This window comes from Panthera pardus, unplaced genomic scaffold (genome assembly GCF_024362965.1).
Source record: "Panthera pardus isolate Hobbes unplaced genomic scaffold, ASM2436296v1 HiC_scaffold_8, whole genome shotgun sequence".
Classification (NCBI taxonomy): Eukaryota; Metazoa; Chordata; class Mammalia; order Carnivora; family Felidae; genus Panthera; species Panthera pardus.
The window spans coordinates 31,658,493-31,679,645 of NW_026527013.1; the positions used below are offsets into that span (position 1 = coordinate 31,658,493).

The window sequence follows — 21,153 nt, forward strand, 5'->3', positions numbered from 1 at the left end:
CTCTTGAAAAACTGGAACTTTATACCCATTACATAACTCCCAGTTCTCCTCTCCTCTCAGCCCTTTGGAAACCCCCATTCTATTTTTCATCGCTACGAATCTACCCTTGGTGTCTCGGGTCAGTGGAGTTAGGAATTATTGGCCTTTTTGTGACTGGTTCATTTCACTGCACAGGAGGTCCTCTAGGTTCATCTATGTTGTAGCATGGGACGGGACTTTCTTCTTTTTAAGACTGAATGACACGGCACGCTATATGTCTACACCACATCTCGTTCATCCGTTCGTCCACTGATGGACATGTGGGTCGCTTCCACCTTTTAGCTATTGTGGATAATGCCACTACGAGCGCAGGGGCGCTCCTATCCTTCTGAGGCCGTGCTTTTAATTCTCTTCAGTATCTGCCCACAAGTACGGTAGTTCGATGTTTAAATTAGTGAGAAACTGCTGTAGTGTTTTCCACAGAGGATGCACCATCTCCACAGTCTCACCCACGGTATACAAGGGTTGCAATTTCTTCGCGTCCTCACCCACACCTGTTTTTATCCTTTATTTTTTTGACAGCAGCCATCGTATGGGCGTGATGCACGGAGAGATTTTTGGTTGTCACAACTCGGAACAGGGGGTACCTACCACGAGCATCTAGAGCGTAGAAAGGTCAGCGATGTTGCCAACCTTCCTACAAGGCACAGGTCAGTCCTCTGCCACAAAGAACGAACTGATTCTAACCGTCGATAGTGCTGAAGTTGAAAAATCCGATCCGCACTGTCAGGTTCATCCTCCATAGGAAATCTTACCTCCAGACATGTGCAGCCTCTGTCTTCTTTGTTGAGCCACTCAAAGGCAGAGATTTCAAAAAACCCGGAAAGGGAGGGAGGGCCGAGAAGAACGGCAACATTTCTTTTATTCAAATTTTATTGGAAGTTTACAAATGTATTACAGACATCAGTAAAACATATCCATTTTACAGGGCACGGATCTCAAGCAAAGTGTTCACAACAGTCTCTGGCAGAGCCCACACCAAAGGCCTGTTGCAGACCTTCTTAACAAATGCCTTGACATTCGACACACAACACGGAGTCTGGCCTGCCTCACCTTCTCAGACCCTCTGAGGTTTTGTTTATGCACTTGGAGTTAAAGCAGGAGATGGGCAACGCAATTCTGTACAGGAAAGAATGTGTTTGGGAGAAGGAAAAATGCCAAAGTCCTAATTTGCTAAGGAAAATGAAGGACTTGTAGACCTTAGAGTGTTAAGTCAGGGTCCACGATAGAACGAAAATGCATTGCGGAAACACAGGAGTATCAACTAGAGAGGCTGGAGAACAGACCTTGCTAGTGGGTAACTCTCTCCAAAAAATTCTCAAAAGGTTGGTCAGTGTGACCTATTGAACATGAATGGCCAAGTGCCCAGTAGGGTGAAGGGATGTCTCTGAAAAGTCTCAGGATAGAGCAATTTTTTCTATCCTAAATCACCAGAAATGTTTTCCTACGCTACATGACTTCCCTCCCTCCTTTTTTTAATTTCCCTTGGGGAAAGCTAGTTTTGTCAGCAGGAAGTAAGCTTATAAAAGACTATAGCTCCCAATAGTGAGTCATGGCTTATGGCAGTCTTGTGTTGACTGGGCTACTATTATGAGAAAATGAAAAAAGAATCCAATCGTTTCTTGGTCCTAACCTTGACAACTGCTTCCAAGTGGTCAGACAAACCAGTTCGGGTGTCTGCTGAGGCCCCCAAGGGACCAAGCACTGGAGGCAAGGCAAAGCTCTCATTTCTACTTCCCCGGTACTTCCAGAGACGTACCTCAAAAGGTGGCAATCTGAAACTGCCTTCCAAATCAGGAGAGGAGGCTTAGCTGAGCCCTGCAGCCAGAAGGCTGTCCACAGGGCCCATTTCAAAGCCCTGAAGGTGCGAAACAGTCGCTAACAGCAACTCTTCTGGCATGAAACGGTCAGATAACTGGCTTCATTTTCCACTTTTCCTTTGTCACAGATAGATCCTCCTTCTCAGGCGTTAGCATCTGGTTTCTGTTAGACAGAGATATGCAAAGAGTACTTCTCCTTGGAATTGAAATGCTTGTGTTATTTCTTGTTAGAAGGTGGGATTAGACAAAGAATGAGATGGCCTCTCTTATCTGACCTCTGCAAGAGGATGAACAGAAGGCTGCCTGTAATAATCGGCCAAGAACACGAGAATGGAAAAGGAGGCCACAGAGACCGGTCTTTGTTTTGCTTTAAGAAGTCAGCCTCCACTTTTAGCATCCACCGTGATGCTTCCTAAATGGCTGGTGTACCGTTTGGGGGCCAATGGCAAAAGATGGAAAGATACATAAAAACTGGTTCACAGATCAGCTGTGTTATCAAATAACCTCAGTTCTATTCGACCGATCCTGGTTGGTTGGAGGGTCACAAAGATTTCTGAGGCTGTATCCATGCTCTCTGGGAGAGCACACAGGGACACTTCGATGATACCTGCCCAGGCTACAGGGACTCCAGAGCCTGTGCCACCCAGATGTCATCACCGGCTGCACCTGAGCTCGGCAATGGCAAGCGGTACCCCAGAAGCAGAAAGCCACTGCAGGAGGGGAAGGAAATATAATTTGTTGCAGTGCAAGAAAATCCTACAGAATGTGAAAAGAAGATGAGAAGGAGCTGCCTTCTGGCCCCCTACTGGAAATGTTCACGGGGCTGGCTGAGAGCAGAAAAGAACGACTAGAGATGAGAAGGTAAACGTAGAAAGCAGGCATCAGCCAACCAACGCTAGGAATTCTACCTGCCTTGAACCTGCGCATGACCAGGAAACATGGTTCTGATCTCCCTCACCTCGTTCACCTTCACGCTTGGTAGAGATCCCAGAAGTATATGACAGAAGGAAGGGGGGGGTACCTGAATGCCACACTCGATGCCACCAGCCTGCCAAGAAACCTGTTCACAGTATCAAGGGTTGTATGTATTGGCAGGGCCATTCAGGAAACTGTCAATGGCTACTTCTTCCTGGGAAACAGCCAGTTCTGTTGCCAATGAATTGAGCAGCGATAAGAAATGAACTTAACTCCAAAGTTGTGGTTTTAACCAAAAGGCAAGAAGATCACTATGAAGAGAGGTAGAAAAACCAAACAAACCTAAGGCATTAGAGAAGAGAGGAAACTAGGAAAAGAGAGATTACTTTTCTAGAACAGTCTACTGAGGATAATAGGATGATCTACGAAGAGGTGACTGCAAGCCCCACTCGCAGGCAAAACTTGACCGAGAAGAGCTCATGGTTATGCGGGAGGAATCCGGTAAGGACCCAAAGTTCTTGCCTCAGAAAAGAATGCATTGAGTGTTTGGGAACAGGATTCTGCGATGTTACGTTTAAGGTATCACGAAGAGGTGTAATTCCTAACGCAGTGACATCCTGCTTTCCCCAGGGCACTCACTTGGAGGTCCCGTCATCTTTGTGACGATTTAACCGTCCTCGTGGGCATTCTCTGTAAGGTGCTTGGCTGCATGTGGGGTGGGGAGCAGGGATAGAAAACATGGAGGTGACCTTGTTTACACCCAGTGTGGCCCTGAGGCCTGCCTCTCACTACATCTCAAGCTCGGACCAGTTCGGCTGCCGGACGCTCCCTGCACCGCTAGATCCGAAATCCCTTATTCCTCCCATCCCTTGTTGGGATATGGTTCCGTGTTGATTTCTGGTTACCATCTTCTTTCTGCGGATGGTGGCTAAAGCCTCATCTGGGGAAAGTAAGAGGTACTCTGAAAAGGATGGAGTTAGAAAGCAGCTTTTTTTTTTTTTTTTTTTTTTTTACCAGGAGAATTTCTTTCATTGGATTCCAGGCTAGAGAGGACGGACGTTATTTTTCAGCTGTTGGCTACGTTAAGCGATCTACTTTTGTCTCTCTTTTCTTTTTCCAAAATGCCTTTTTATTCTCGTCAACCAAGGAACTCAAAACTCCACATTGGACTCGCCCGATTTCTACCAGAAACCGGCCACTTCAGTAGCATGGTGCTGCACAGTATTTCTTAATCAGTTTTGCCAAGCAGTTTACAAACTTACTATACAAACGTAATAGAGTTAATTCTCCGGAGGCTTGGATAATTAATGAAGCATTTAGATAATGAAGATAGCATGCGGAAAACAGCCACAACCAACATTTGCATTGCTTTTTTAAAAAATCAGTGACAATGACAAATGTCATATTAATACCTGAAAAGCAAATTATTTGTATACATCCTGAATGGAGTGCCATTTCCACATCCTTTATAGCCTTCTATTCCCCAGACCCATTTGGGATGGTGTCTGAAAAGCCACTTTTCACATTCTCTCCATAAGAAAATACTAGAAAATATTAACTACTATACTGAAAAGAGACCACACTCACCTCACCATGGCAGATGGCCACTGAGATACGCCGTGTACTACATCCACAGTACATCTCACTAAAGGTGGGTCCTCCAATGGATTATTTCAACCGCCACAATCCATTAAAAGGAGGAGGAGAATGGAACAGAAAGCAAGCGCTTCATCTTGAACCGAAGCAAGGTAGGAAGGTTTTTGTTTTTTTTTTTGTTTTTTTTTTGTTTTTACTATAAACAACACAACCGCTAAATGTCTTCTTTAAGCAAACTCACTTTTGAGCCCATTTTCTGTCTGACCAACAGTCCCCAAAGTTCAAAATGGAAATCCCCTTCTCAACAATGGTTGGTTTGCAAGGCCATTACCCTGAAATCTCCTGAGCAGCTCCCTCTCCTGGGTAACCCAGACACTCTGGTTACGGGGTGGGTTAAACTGGACTCCTTCCACAAGCACTGCGGGGTTATTCAAGGTAGTGGTCACCGCTAGTCTACTTCCTTTCCAGAAGTTCTTTGCTCTGACCTTCCTTCATATTCCCTTTCAGTCTCTACCCTTGACCTGCTTTCTGCTTTGAAACTGCCTTGTTCCTTCTCCATGCATGGCATACAATCTGCGTGTGACCCCCCGTCACTCCCAGAGCCCCTCAGAACCCTTCTGCCCCTAAATGTCTAATGCCTAAGTTTGCACTGAGGACAACCGGTTGTCAGGCTAAGGCAGCTGTTCCGTCTGCCTTGGTAAAGGAAAGCAGATAATATAATCCAGGAAACATGAGCACCAGAAAATAATGCCACATTCAAAAGAACGTCATGCGGACATCACACAACGGCACCACTCACGGGCACTTTCACTATCCCCAAGGGACAGGTCAACAGTGAGCAACTTCAGTGTTCCCAGCAGGGATGGCGTGTCTCACGGGACTTGACTGACACCGGGTGGTTTCTCTAATTGGCAAAAGTTACGTTTGCAATTTTAATAAAAATTACTATCACTTTGTAGAGAATAAATTCTACCGAGGGTGGGAGCAGACCTAAGGATGTCTCTCCTGAAGATGGAATGGAGCATAAAATGCTTTGGGTGTAATAGTTAATTTTTTTTTTTTTCAGCCACAAAAAGCCAAATTGAATAAACTCCTTTGAAAAAGGTCTCACTGACATGTAACAAATTTGTATAGAAAAAAGAAAAAAAAAACAACAAACGGTGGTCCTGGACCACCTCTGAATACTACTCAAAGACGACGCTGGGTATGCATGCAAGGCTTCACTGAGTCCTACGATATAGAAATTCCTTTGATATTACAAAATACAAAAATATTTTATCAGAACTCTCATTTACATTGCATTTACAATGGACATGTAAATAACTTAGTCTGGGGTCCTGGCTAATAAACAAATTACTTACTGGAAAAAGGGTCCTAAAAGTAAGAGAGAGCCAGAGAGGATATAAGCGAGCGGGAAACAACTTGCCATCTTGCGAAAGGCGACTCAACACAGACTGACGGGAAGGAGGTGACCAACTCTGGCCTCCACAGAGTCTATAGCGTTTCCAAAGTGAAATGTGCAAATAATATTCAACATGCCGAGAACTGCGACTACCTATTGAGTCAGTCTATGACCTTGCCTCCATCAACTGCCAGCGTTTCCCTCTTCTCCTCCAGCAACCACCCCCCCAAAAGCGCTTTACATTTTAAAACAGTGCAAGTTTCTGACTTTACATTCTTAGCTCCCATCTTCCCCCATTCCCTGACCCCAATCGTATTAGGAAATGATACAGTTTTTGCTCTTTTGTCTTTTCCTGCTGTGCACCTGTCCCCTGCCCCCTAACGTGGAAGACTTGGGGAGGCCGTAAGAGCTGTATTTGTGCAACAGCTCGTCGCTCGTGACGTAGCGCAGGCGGGCGGGCTGGGGGATTGGTTCTCCTAGGAAATAGCCCTCGTTGTCAGACTCCGAAGAGGAAGAGCAGGTGGAACACCAATCATACTCGGTGAAGTAGGGTCCCCATCGCTCCCCAAAGGCATTCTGCAGAGCCAGGTCCGACACCGTTCTCGGGCACTGGCCGTACAGGTCCCGGCGGGAGCCTTGGCCCAGGCTCTCCTGGAAGCTCCGCTGGCGCATGAACTGGTCATAGTCCTCCCTGGCTCTGAGGGGGGGCCTTTCTTTTAACCGGGAGATGGCCTCGCGCTCGCTGGCCAGGTGCAGGGCGTTGTCGGAGCGAGAGCGCCGGGAACGCCTGGACCGGTGAGGTCGGAAGCGGCGACTGTCATCACGGGAGGTACTTCTCCTCCGCGTGCGTTCGCTCATGGGCTGGATCCTCATGCCGTCCTGCCCTGGCAGCTTGCTGCCTGCCATCCCTCCATCGAAGTCAAAGCTCTGGTGCATCCTTCCGTGGGACTGCAGGTCTCTGTACCCGATGGGGTTGCCGAGCTGGTGGAGGTTTCCCTCCATCTCCTGGTACTGCTGGGCGGAGAGCAGGCTGCGGACTGACTCTGCGCTCCGGAACTGCATGGACGAGTTTAGAGTGCCCATGTTGCTCAGCTTCTCAGAGACATTCATTCCAGAGTCTTTGCTGAGGTCAGGCATGGAAAACCGGGACAGGTGCTCCTGGCGCTTGGCGCCACCATCTGCGGACAGGCCTGGCGGGACGGGGAGAGAGAAGAGAGGACCGTGGAGGTTAATACGAGTTGCAGTCGGGCTCATCTGAACCACCAGAATCTACCCAGGATCGCTGCACGCGGCTCTGCAGCTGTACACGGCACAAGAGCTCTCTTGGAAAGCGCGTGCGAGGGCTTTCCCCATTCCACGGCACGGCGGGGGTGGCGGGGTAGTGTCCACCCAGAGAGGGCACCTGGTTAAAAGGCATCCATAGAGATGCATTTTACTAGTTGCTAATTCCTACAAAGGCTCATCGAAGTTACTAAGAGTCCACTGTGCCTCTTACGCATGATGCTTCCTGTGTTTAGAATTTCTACAAAGGGCTTCAGATACCTCTTTGATCTAACACCATGCTGTAAGTACGGAGGACAGATATTCTGGATGCAGAAGGTTTCAGCTGCAGAGGCTGGGCCATGCCCAAGCACTTCCTACTGACACGGAGCCTCGTATCTAGTCCCATGATACCAGACCGACTCACTTTCCTGTTGGCCTCCAGCAGCTTTCTCCTGCGCCCGCTGTCCCTAAGCTCCATATCTCAAATGTCTGGAACACTAAGTGACTCCCTGGGTGTACACAGAGGGATATTTACTCTCTCAGGCTGCTGCGGGAATGACTGTTCCCAGGGTTTTAAATGGGCCCCTAACGGCCGGAAGATGTGAGTGGGGCCCTGGGACACCCCTTCTTTCCCTGGGGAGGCACTTTTAAAACAACACCATGACCCTAATGTTTGAGAAAACAGCGGGTACCCCCAGCAATGGCCCTGCAGTTCCTAAGTGCCGTCACTGGCACCACTGAAATAAAAACTGTTTCGCAGATAGCGGGAGATTCTTGAGTAACTTCCATCTTGCCCATCCTAAAGCAGCAGTCTCTAAAGAGATGCTTAAGAGCAGACCAGGTGGTAAAATCTCAGCATTTTCCACTCATTATCTGTTGGAAGATGAGCAGTTCTGCCATTGCTAGAAAACATGTCTCTGGATTGCAATGCCCCATTATGACGCCTGCCCCTGATTATTCTTCCCTACCTGCCGGGACCGACAACTTCCACGTCCCCGACAAAACTAATGGTAACAACACTTCGAAAAACTACTTAGCAATATCTAGTGAAGCTAAATACATACGCATACACACACACACACACACACACACACACACACACACGCACACGGATTATCAACAAAGCTGCTTTGAATATCTGTGTCCGTTTTTGTGTGTGTGTGGACTTCATGTTATTTCTGTTGAGTATACAGAGTGGAGATTATATGACTTTCCATTGCTTCTCCTCATTATAGACCTAACAGGAGTCAGTGCACAGGTCCAAGAAAATGTAAAAGAGTATATTCAGAGAATATTTTACAATAGCCTAGAACTAGAAACAACTCACATGTCAACTAATAGGAAAAGGGATAAATAAATCGTGCTAGTTTCTACCATTCTCCCTTAAAAGGAATCAGAACTCTGGAGGGATGGCTGATTCTAGGACAGGAGAAGGGAAGGTATGAGCCTGGAACATCTTGTTATGCCAGAAAGGAAGTGTTACAAATGAAAAAGGATTTTTTGAAAATCACGAAAAAAAATTTTTTAAAGTTTATTTGAGAGAGGCAGAGATACGGGGCAGAGAGAATGGGAGAGAGAGGATCCCAAGCAGGCTCAGGGGTATCAGCACAGAGCCTGACGTGGGTCTTGAGCTCACAAAACTGTGAGATCGTGACCTGAGCCAAAACCAACAGTCAGATGTGTAACCGAATGAGTCACCCAGGTACCCTGAAAACTGATGGAGGTTTGCCAGAAGGACACCAGGCACAACCTCAAGGGGCCCCCACTAGCCAAAGCTAAGCAATTTGAGCCTCAAATCATTGAAAACAGTAGTGATTCATGAACCACTGAAAAAAGAGGAAATCATGAGTCCATACCGGTAAGAGATAAACCCATCAGTAAATAGACGGGGGAGGAGAATAGGCTCTTGCCTGCAGTAGAATGCTGAGCAGAGAAAAAGGAGTGCACACAGAAGGGGTGCAGCATTTGGAAGATCATCATTCCGTAATCATTGTAGGTAATGATGGATTCCGTGCGAGAGTCAAGGCATGCGCAAGTTTGGGGGTAAAATTTAATGGGGAGGCAGGATATTTGCATGGTGTTAAGTGTTTTTCCACGCACTTACTAACTGTAAGGGAAAATTTAGTAGCTACACAATGGAGAAATCACACAGCAGTTTGACCAGGAGATCAAACTTGACCTCACCGATGAGGGGCAGCTGGATACTGTGGGCCACCCAGTGTATGTCCTAAGAAGTCCATGTTATCACTCATGCAGTGTTCCAGCCAGGGAGACAGATCCTGAACGTACTCAGAAGGAAACATCAGGGAAACTCCCAAAGGAGGAAGATTCTATTAAGAAAAAATGGGACTATATTCTTGAATCTTTTTTTTTTTTCAGTGTCATAAAAGTGTGACAGAATATTTGACACTAAAGAACACTAAGGAACCAGGGCAATGGTATAGAATACACGATCCTGGACCAGAACCTATTCTGTAGTGAGAATGTCATGAAGGATAACTGTGGAGAAACTGACGAAAATTGGGACACGGGCAATTAATAAATATGCTAAATTTGCTGTGTTAATTTTGATAACAGTGATAATTATGGTAGTGTTGGAGAAGATCCTTCCTCTTGGGAAATACACATGGAAGTATATGGTAGTAAATGGCCGAGGTGGATGCAACTGCCTCTTGAATGGGTCAGAAACAAATTGCGTGTGTGTATGTGAACAAGAGAGAAGCAATGATAAAACGAATAGGGGAAATTGTTAGTCATATGTGAATCTAAGTAAAGAGTACATTCTGGTTATTGTTTGTTTCATTTTTGCAACTTTTCAGTAAGTGTGAAATTATTGCTAAATAAAAAATCTCCTGGGGCGCCTGGGTGGTTGAGTCGGTTAAGCGTCTGACTTCAGCTCAGGTCATGATCTCACTGTTTTTGAGTTCAAGCCCCGCGTCAGGCTCTGTGCTGACAGCTCAGAGCCTGGGGTCTGCTTCGGATTCTATGTCTCCCTCTCTCTCTGCCCCTCCCCCGCTTGTGCTCTTTCTCTCTTGAAAATAAATAAACGTTGAAAAAAATCTCCTGAAATTTGTGGCATATGATGCAATGGTTTTCAATGCCTGGGGAAGTTACTGGGGCTGGGGGGGCGGGGGGGTGGGTGGTATATGCTATTGGCGTCTAGTGGGCAGAGGCCGGAGAGATGTTGCTAAACATCCTACGATGCACACACAGGACAGTCCCCACAACAAAAATGATCCAGCTCCAGATGTCAGTAATGGCACAGCCGAGAAACCACGATAGGATGGCATCCCCCCACAACAGCGAGAATGAATGACTACACCCAGCCACAGGGATGAATGTCACATAGAGAATGCTGGCAGACAAAAAAGAGTACGTGCTGTGAGATTCCGTTTATATGAAGTTCAAGAACAGCCCGAGGCTGTCTATGGTGGCTGAGATCAGGACAGAGGGAAGGGACATAAAGGAAACATGGAGGGTGCTGGAGATGTTCTGTATCTACATCTGGGCGGTGGTTAGAAAAGGATACACACAGAAAAGTTCCTTGAGGTGTGGATTTAATATTTGGTTTGCTCTATCTTAGGTAAGTCACGCCCCAATAAAATGGCATAAAAACAAAGCAGAGCTCGCATGAAAGAGCCAAATGTAAATGTTGGATATGCCTGTGGAGAAAATATTCTGCCAACCACCATACTTTCCAGTCGTATATATTTTTTAATTCCATTACTAGGGTAACTGTCAGGGCAAGAGGGGATGAGTTCTTTAACTCCCGCTTTCCCCGCTGCTTATCTCTGACACACACATCATAAAAGCTGATTTACAACAGCCTAATCACTTCCAGAACTGCCCCAACCTGAAGGCGGAGAGGACAGGACAGCAACCAAGGATGATGAATGAGTCGTCGGAGCAGATGAACTCCATGCAGTAGGGAAGGAAAAAATTCTTCAAGAATCACTGAGAGAGACAAAAACTACACACGTGTGGGCACAATGATGTTTGCTGGGCTTCCTCCTCAAACCCTGTTATAGAATCAGGGTTGTTATCAACAAGCTAGCAAAGTACCACAGATCCCCAAATAAGCTGTTTTCCTGACCCTGTCTTTTGTAAGTCTCCAAGTCAAGCATTTCTGAGGACATCCTGCGTGTGAACAGATTCTTATTTCCATGAGGAGGGTGTAACGTGAAGGAGGGCAGTTTCAGTACCACTGGGAAGTGATCTGGCCCTGTCGTGTTGTACTTCTGTGTCCTGGGCAATCTCAGGATAACCTTGACCACCTCGACCCTCCTCAGAAAAAAAGAACGCTCTGTCAAGTACAGGAGGCTCCCACTATTCAACCCAGAGCCTAATGTCACTTATCCCAAACATAAACTATTCTCTCGGGGACGTGTGAATGGGACTGGAAATGTTAGACGCTCGCTGTGGACATTATCAATACATTTACTTATTTATTAATAAAGCTTCTTATTGACTAACTCAGAGTTTGCTCCACGGTCTTCCTGCATGCAGGACATGAACAGAATGGCCAATGTTGTCCACAGATGAGCAGCCATCATGTACCTGCCTCTGAACAGGGTGGCTCTGTGGTTAATTTCATTATTGGCAAAATCCAGAGTCCTCAGGCAGCCCTCAAGGCCCTCTGGTCTCTCAAAGATCACCCACTAAACCCTCGTCCCAGCTTCCTTGGTGTCAGCTGTCCTTACACACGTACCAGAAAGCTCATTTCAGCCTCTTTTGGAAAACTCTCCCCTCTGCACTGCTGACTTCCGCTGACCATAAAGGCCCTCACATAAATGTCACCTCTTCAGAGGGAGCCGCCCTGATTGCTCTTTCTAAAGGAGCAGGTTGTCCCCCCAACAACCAGTCACTCTGCAGCCTTGACTTTCAAGGTTCCCACCCTGACTTGTTTTCTTAAGTTCTTTCATATGAAGTTTGCAAGTTGAATGGGTGCCTCCTGGGAGCAGGCATCACGTCCCCCTATTCACTGGACTCCCTAGAACTAGGAGTGAGCCTCCTTGGTGCTCAATCAATATTTCTGGAATTAAGGTCAACGAATCCTCATGCTGCCCGCCAGGAAAAGGTAGCTACCCTCTGACCTGGAGTGGGCCAGGACTTAACAACCAACTCTAATTCAGACGGGTGGGATGCCAACCATCAGGACCAGAAACACACGGTCACACCTGTCAATCTCATTGTCTGCGATGCTTCATTTTGCAACCTACCATCTGTGGGGTTTCTCCAATTTTAAAGTTGAAGAACGTGTGGTTTATAATTAGCTCCTCAATCTGCACAAAATGTTTTGGGCTTATTAATCCCAGCTCTGGAGATGCGTTTAAATCACCAGCTTCCATGTCTCCAAGACTATCACAGATCACACTTCAACTTGAGAAACCGTCCTTTCCTCTCTCTGCGAGCTGAACTGGAGAGCCACTTCCTGGCTGGCAGCAGGGGGGCAACCTTTGAGCCTCTAGAGACACATCTCCAAAATGGGTATGACAACAGTATCTGAGTTTGGGAGTTGCAGTGACATAAGATGAGGAGAACAGTACTTTTCCTCATTAAGACTCATCACAACGGTAGTAGGTGTGTGCCATGTTTCTTTGATCTTCAACTTCTTGGCTAGTCTATAACCTCCAAGATGGCAGGAACAGACTCCTGTTTGTCAACCCTCATCTCACCACCTCATATTCTGGTACTTTATATGCTGGAAGAGAGTAGTAAGAAAGACCTCAAACTCCCCAGTGAAAGGAAGCAGGCCCCAAGAATTTTATACTCAGCCACCTGCCAAGGTAGACAAATACTTGAAGGTGTGATCGTATGACTGAATGAGTCCTAGAATGATGACCCACACAGGCCACACGGCAGTGTTCACTGAAGATGGGCCACTGTTCAAAGAATCTGTGGCTCCCGAATGCAGTTGGAGACTGCTTCTCCACACAGATGAAATACAACTCTTTCTTCCGTTTGTGCAGCAGGAGACCCTGTGTCAGATCACCGCGTATAGACAGAATCCACCCCAATGGAGGTCTACAATGCTACTCTCTCCTGCTGCCAGAGGCCCACCTTACTTTTCTTGCTGCCTGAGCCCCGATGTGTGCATGTGAATGCCTGCAAGCAAGGTGTGGTGTGGGAGGCAGAGACTGCTAACTAAATTCCCCAGGGAGCCCTTGGAGTCTGACCCCACATTTGATGATCACAGAGGTGATCACAGAGGCCCAACACATTCTGGAGACCCTGGCTGAAGAATCCTATCTGCCAGCATGAGGCATGGATGCTAAGGCATTCTCCTCTCCAAATAATGCAGGATTTGTGAGAAGTGCTACATGGCCTCAATTCAGCCTGGTCCCAGTGATCTGTGTGGCCGGGAGCCACACAAACACCCAGGGGCTGCAGTTTTCTGTCAGCATGCATGGCCCTGGCCCCAACAAGGAGAGGTCCGTGTTGAATTTAGCCTGCAATTCTCTATGGTTTAAACCATCAACGCAAAGCTACGGCCAGGATGCTCTAAGCAATGCCAGCATTTCAGGCTGAGCAATATCCCCTCACTGCAAACATAAGGCCTCACAGAAGTCAGTGACAGCAAGAAAAATCAATACCTCCAAAGAATGCCCTGGGTCTGACGGAAGAGAAAGGCAATCTTTGCGGTGTTCGCTCTCTCCATTTATTCCAAGAGCAGAAGAGTGCTCAAGACCAGAGAAAAGACCACGCAGACTGCAAGGTAAGATTAGCCCTTTGGTACATCTTTCCATTCCTTATTTATTGCCCTTTCTGGTCCTGTTCCTACCCCCCTCAAAGAAATTGGCATACAAAGACATCGCTGTTTCTGCCAACTTAAATAACGCATTTCATTTTACAGTTCTGTGCAATAAACGAAAGAGTAACTACTCACCTTAGCCCTATAGACATTTATGACTCGCACGTTCAGTAAGGTTTTCCCTATATGACTTTTTTTTTTCTTTCTGAAGCAGAAACATGAATCGGAATGGTTTAGAATAAGGGTTTGCAACCTAGAGCCCATGGGCCAAAGCCAGCTCACTGCGTGTTTTTGTAAATAAAGTTTTATTGCAACACAGCTACACCTATTCATTTGCGTATTGTCTAGGGTTGCTTTCTCACTACAATGGCAGGAGTGAGTAATCGTGACAGACTGTATGACCTACAAAGCCTAAAATATTTATTACCCGGTCCTTTCTAGAAACAAGTTTGTCGCCTCTGGTTTAAAAGGCAAATGTGCTGTGAAGCTGTAGCAGGCCTAAGCATCCCCAAAGTCATGGGCTCTACATGGTCTATCAGAGCATGCAAAAAATGTCTTTGAGGTACAAGTTGATTCAAGTGTGTGGGGGTAAGTTTGATCAGGTCCCTTGGGGTCCTTTTTCCAACTCAGTCAATTGATTTCATCAACACTCAGAATCTCAAATTGGCAACATCTGGAGAGAAGCTGTCATCCGGGCAGTGGAGTTTAACCACCACCAAATGTTCCTTAGTGACAGGGCACGGAATGTTCGAACAGAGTAGGCTGGGGAAAGCGGTGGGGCGGGAACGGAAAGAGAGGGAGAAGGAAAAGGAAAGGCAGGGAGAGACTATGAGCACACTCGAAATCCCTGGCTGCTAACAGCGGGACCTGGGACCAGCAGCCATGGCACCCTAACCAGACTGGCAGAATCCCAACCTGCATTTGCACCAGAGCCACCCTGGTGATTCACATGCCCCTGAGAGTTAGGGCCCCACTGTGCCAGAGCTGTGGCCGAGTTTCAAGGACAATCTTCTCTGCAACGAAAGGTGCTTCTACCCTAGGAAACCCCACACCCTCAGAGACACTGATTCAGAGTTTCTCAACTTTGGTGCTATTTGCATCTTGGGCAGGAGAATTTTTTTTTCTTTTTCTGCCTGGGGGCTGTTGTGTGTTGTGTGGTGCTTAGCACCATCCCTGCTTCTACTCACTAGATGCCAGCAACACCCCCCTGCAGTTGTGACAACTCACATCTCCAGACATTGCCCAATGTCCCGCGGGGCTAAAACTGGCCCAGCTGAGGACCACTGCACAAACAGATCTGATCCTGGAGCTGCTGCTGACCACAGGCTAAGGAGCACTCTGTTCCTGATCTTCCAGCGAAACTGGGTTAATCCTGCTCTACCCCACCCCGCAAACATGAGCCTGAGCACCAGACATGGTGGACACGTTCTCTTTCCAGAGAAAGATCAGTGCGTTCCATGAGGTTGGGGGTGGTGTATCTCCCAAATCGGGGAACTACGAAGTCGTTTGCTCTCTAAGCTCCCCTCCACAAACCCACTCCTGACAGTCTGTCTCTCCCACGGTGGGCGTTAAGAGTTCCCTGTGGTTAAGGCCTTCGCTGTCTTCTTTTCCCTCCCCCATTTGAAGCCTTTGGAATCTCGAGCCCTTGATGCAGCTCTCTTACTTCCTTACTCTGGTCACCAGCCTGTCTAGTGGGTCCCAAGTGAGGGGGTGGTCATGAGTGCTTACAGTCACGTGTCTGCCATCTGCTCCTGTGGTTCCAGGAAAAGTGCTGGCAGACGAAAGACACAATTTCCTTCAGGCAGCTGCTGCCGCGAGGGAGGCTGAGACGGGCTGGTGGGGAGAGACGCCCGCTTCTGACTTCACGCCTCCCCCGTGCCCGCCTGGATTTCCCTCGAGGGAAGGGCCATTTCCCCATCCCTGACCACTCGGGGAGACTGGCCCCAAATAAAGCACAGCTGCTTGACAACCAGCTGGTTACAAAGGCGTCCATGACCCATTCGGGTTTTCCCAACAACAGAGTCGGTGGTTTTTAGCAGCATTCATTCTAGAGACTTGCCTTTGAGCCACAGTGGCTGAGAAGTGACAAGTGTGACAACAGGACTAAAAAGTCGCTTTTCTTGCAGACCCAGGAGAGTTGAAAGGAAGAGCCTGGTCGAGATCAAAACTCTAATTCGACTGGAGGTCCCTTACCTTGTATCTGCGGAACTGCTCCTTAACTTCCCAATAAAGACCAACGTGTAAAAGGCAGTGAAGGGAGAGACCAGGAAGTGACATTTTTAGAAACATGTGGGGTCAATTTTAACTCCTTTTCAGCCCCGTGGGGGATTGTGGTTGTGTAGCCACAAAGCCCATCGCTAATTGAAAGGATGCGTAAAAAATTCAAACCAGGTGAAGACTGTTTGCCAGGGTTTGCTCTGGGCTCACACTGACCCCATGCTGCTTTCCAGAACCCATTTACCCAAGTCAACGGGCAGACCACACGGGAGTCTGTGCTCAGGAAACACTCGACTACACGGCCCAGAAGCTCAGTGGCTCCCCAGCGGTAGGGAGCAGACAGCTGGGGACTTGGAGACCCATCTGGTTTCTTCAAAGATTCTAGATGAAGTCCTAACACTGCCAGGCTCTGTGAGCAAGGCCATTTCTGGTGACACCTCAAAGGGATATTACACTATAGAGGGAAGAGAGATAACTCAATCAGGAGATCAGTACAGCCATTATAGAGAGTAATCACAGGAGGGAGGAAACACAATGCTCTGACAGGGCCAAAAGATTAGCTCTATCCAAACAGAGTGCTGAGAAAGACCCCTGTGATGGTGATGACAGCTATCCTAACACCTAAAGGACCTATGGGCACCTGGGTGGCTCAGTCAGTTAAGACTCTGGCTTTGGCTCAGGTCATGATCTCACGGTTCGTGGGTTCGAGCACCATGTCGGGCTCTGTGCTGACAGCGTGGAGCCTGGAGCCTGCTTCGGATTCTGTGTCTCCCTCTCTTTCTGTCCCTCCCCCGCTCATGCTCTATCTCTGTCTCTCTCAAAAATGAACGGACGTTTAAAAAAAAAATGTTAAAGGTCTGAAGGAGACAGCCTCACCAATAGTGGGGAAAGCGCTCCAGGGCAGATGGAACACTTCGTACCAGGAAAAGTTCCTAGTACTCTACGAAGTGACAAAAGGGCAGTGTGGGAGCCCGAGAGAGGTTCTTCCAGGCCACCTTGGCTTTGAAAGTATCCTTCCCGTGCCTGTAGGCAGCTGCGTGGCAGCACAGGGGAGTGGAGAGGAGCACTGGCTTTGAACTTCACCTTCCGGCTCTGTCTCCTAGAGCTATGCCTCCTCAGGCAAGACCCTGGCCTGCTTTGTGCCTCAATTCCCTCACCTGTAAAACGGGAGTAAGTAGACTCTAGCTCATTAGGATGACAGTGAATAATAAGTGGGTACTTAGTGCTGGTGTAGGGAGATCAGACGGAATGTTCTCATGGTCTTTCACCACTTATCTGTCACTTAACAAAGTATTCTTAGGAATGTTGTCCTACATGAAACAGCTGGGCATGGATACGCAAGTTTTTCAAGTGTGTAACAGAGAGTTGGAAGGATTTGCTCGAGGTCACCCAGCAGCCACTTGAGAACTATTACTTCCTACCTTTTATTTTTGTCAGTAGAAGGAGTACAAGGAATATGGCCACAAGGCTGTTATTGACTTGAGTGACAAGAGGCAAAGAGAGAAGTAAAGATCCATCCACACATTTGAGCTCTGGACCAGTGGCCACAATTCAAAAAATCCTTTTCATTAATGGATAGTTTCCTATTGTATAAATAAGAATTATTGCTATCTGCAACAGCAAGGATGAATCTCATAAAGTGAAAGATGCCAGCCACAAAAGAATACAAACAGTAGGATTCCATTTATATCAAGTTAAAAACCACTGCAAGCGAACTGTTTGAAGTTAGGACAGTGCTTGCTTTGGAGATGAAGGAGGAGGAGAGAGTGGAAGGGGCAGGAGGGAGTTTCTGGGGTCCTGGTGGTGGTCTACTTCTTGACCTGGGCAGTGCTGGCAGGAGCATAATAATTCACTGAGCTGCAACTCATGATTCCTGCACTTTTCTGCTGGTTACACATCCGTAAAACGTTTATTAAAAACGACCACCGAGAGAGAGGCGAGAATGTACTCACGACAGTTTGCAAGGTGAATGTGCATAAAGCATCCCCCTCCTGGGACGCTGGACTGGTAGGGCTGGGACACGGGCCCCAAACCAGCAGCTCATATGTTAGGCCGTGTTTGGTCTGAAGGGTTAAGTTTCTTTCTTTCGTTTTCAAGTTGGAATGCACAGGGGCCTTCGCCATCTGTGGTCTTAGCCCTGGGCACATTTACACATTTGTCATACCTGCCTGTCCACAAGCCTCTCTTACCTCTCCCAGCAGCGTCAGCCAACTTGATAAGAGGGGTAGAAGGTTGGATGAAAACGGTTTATGGATGTAAGGGCAGTACACAATGCGCTCTTCTAAGCTTGGGGAATCTTTGCTTCTCAAGAGCCTACTTACACACAGCTGAGGGTTGACAAAACGCTATTCTTGGCAAAAAAGTTTACGGTATCACGTATTCCAGAGCCAATTACCAGACTGACAGACGGGCAAAAACATAAACATCTACTCCGTGGTAGATGGAATGTCTTTTTTTTTTTTTTAATGTTTTTATTTATTTTTGAGACAGAGAGAGAGAGAGAGAGAGAGCATGAGCAGGGGAGGGGCAGAGAGAGAGGGAGACACAGAACGCGAAGCAGGCTCCAGGCTCCGAGCTGTCAGCACAGAGCCCGACGCAGAGCTCGAACTCACAAACCGCGAGATCATGACCTGAGCTGACGTCGGATGCCTACCGACTGAGCCACCCAGGCGCCCCTGGGGTGTCTTTTAAAAGGATGGGTGGGTAGCATGAAGAATTGATGAAAGGATAGGAAAGGAATGGAAAAATGGTTATATTAAAGAGTGCGTGCAAAATGATGCATGTACAGAAAGAGACATGATTTGGGGCTTTCATCAAGAGCTTATAAAATCAAGCTACAGAATACAGTTCTTGGGTAAGAACTAAGTTTTCAAGTCATCATTATCACTTCTATTATTCATTTACACTTAAGATACTCTTCATTGGTGCTCCCTCTGTGTCTGGAGGGGAAGCCAGTGGGGTACCTGTAGGTGAAGAACTGAAAATAGAAAAAAAAAAAAAAAGATGAGCAACTTGCCCAAGGTCAAGAATGATGGGGATGGGTGACAAAGGCAGGGACTGAATTAGTTCTCCAGACTTCCAAGAGGCAGCTTCTTGTCAAATTGGAGCAGGCATGCAAGTTACCTAGTTATCTTCTTAAAATGATGATTTGGGTCCACTACATTTGGGGTTAGACCCAAGACTCTGAATTTCTAACAACCCCCTAGGAGAGGCTGATGTTGTTGGTCTGCAGACCAAACATGACACAGCAAAGGTCTGGGTGCTTTCTCTTTCATCATGAATTTGCAAGGAAAGCTTGGTTTCCCCGGTTTCTCACAACACATTCAGGAAGGTGTGGCTCACACACCAACCAGAGGGCTGTACGTGAGCATGTGATACCCCCAAATCTCTGGCCAAGGAACCAAAGAACTCTGAGGGCAAGTAAGGTCGTGCTGTACCCTGTTCCCTTCTTCTCCACGAAGAAGGCTGCCACGAAGCTATTTCCCTGCTTCTGACAAGAGCAGAGCCAGGGTGGCGTTCTTGGAAAGCATAAAGACACTGAACCTGGCCATGCAAACTTCCCTTCCTGCTCTCGATCTGTGCCCTTCACCTGGCTTCCTGAGGCAACTTGGGCTTGGCTAGACTCATCCTTCACGCAGATGGAATAAGCAGCTGCTAGCCCAGGAGGAGCTGGGAATCCAGAGTCCTCCAAAGCCCTCAAATCCCTCTCCTCCTACCCTGCCAACCAATCGCACACATATCCCAGTCTGAGAATTAAGGAAGCTTTTCCAAAGGATCCTCTCTGGATTATACAAAAAAGGATTCTGTAAGCAAGGAAGTCTGGCAACTTCTGAAGAACTTCTGAAAACATTTAGCTTAAATGCAGTGGAAATTATCATAAGGAAGATACTATGACAACAGAACCCCTTCCCCACCTGGCTACATCCCCACCCCCACTCAAAAGGACACATTCTGGGAAATGGTGGCTTAGCGCTAACTTCCTCTTTAAAATCCAAACATCTCTGCTTACAGTTTCTAACTCCATCACTGTAACAGCGCCGTGGGCAGTGGAAATTGACGCCTAAGGCCAAAAGAAACGGATCCTGACTTTATTTAACAATTTTTAAATTTTCTTAATCATGGATTTTTACATGAATTTTGATTCTTAAAGTGCAGCCGTGAAATACTGCTTATCTTGATTACTGAGTTTTTGGTACCCCTTTCAATTATGGTCCCACGGAGGGTGCCTCATTTGTCGCACCCTGGTCCTGGCCCAGGACCTTTTTACCTTATTCAAATCTTCAACTTCCTTTGTAAAATTCCAGGGATTGTACTTCCTCTTGTATTTCCTATAAACTGTGTTTACTAGGGTAGTGGAAAAAGTAATTGGCCCGGATACGAAAGGCCCTGGAGTCAGCTCACAGCTCCGTCGCTGCAAACTCCAGGAAGACTTTGAATAAATCGCTTCTCCTCTCTGAACTCAGCCTTTCTTCCCTTCTGAACCTGAACTAGGGATTCTCCGACCTTCTCTCAGCTAAGAGTCTGTGATTAAAAAAAATTTATTTTTTAATTATTTGTTTTTGCGGGGGGAAAGGTTGTGGGGGGAGGAGACAGAATCTCAAGCAGGCTCTGCACAGCATGGAGCCCGATGTGGGGCTGGAACCCACAAACTGTGAGATTGTGACCTGAGCCGAAGTTGGACACTGAACCGACTGAACTACCCAGACGCCCCCCCTTTTTTTGAGATGGTTCAAAATGCTTTTTTGTTTCTACTGACATGTAATGGACACATAACGTTGTACAACACAATGACTACATATATGTATATATTGCAAAATGATCACCACAATAAGTCTAGTTAATACTCATTACCACACAAAGTTACAACTGTTTTTCTTATGACGAGAACTTTTAAGATCTTCTCTCTTAGCAATTTTCAAATATACAGTACAGTATTATTAACTGTAGTCCCCATGTTGTACATGACATCCCCAGGACTTTTTATAACTGGATGTTTGTACCTTTTGACCCTCTTCCCTCATTTCTGTGAGAGTCTGATTTTGATTCTATGATCCAAGGCAGACAGACACTTCCCACGATCAGATCGGTATGGATCAGCATATAGGTACCAGAGCAGTCTGCCCCTCAAAGGAATGGTGTCTGACCGAGGG

The 21,153-nt window shown here is 47.0% G+C and overlaps 1 protein-coding gene across 4 annotated transcripts in view; it reads right to left on the reverse strand.

Annotated features, from left to right (window-relative positions):
• Window positions 1–890: 890 nt before the first annotated feature.
• The window catches only part of PRICKLE2 (prickle planar cell polarity protein 2), a 322,185-nt gene continuing 301,922 nt past the window's right edge, over window positions 891–21,153 (reverse strand). For all 4 annotated transcript variants that reach the window (XM_019469823.2, XM_019469822.2, XM_019469827.2 and 1 more), the window contains one exon: window positions 891–6,962. In XM_019469823.2, coding sequence (XP_019325368.1) covers window positions 6,088–6,962 — 875 coding nt within the window. In that variant the 3' untranslated portion in view covers window positions 891–6,087. The remainder of the gene's footprint in view (window positions 6,963–21,153) is intronic.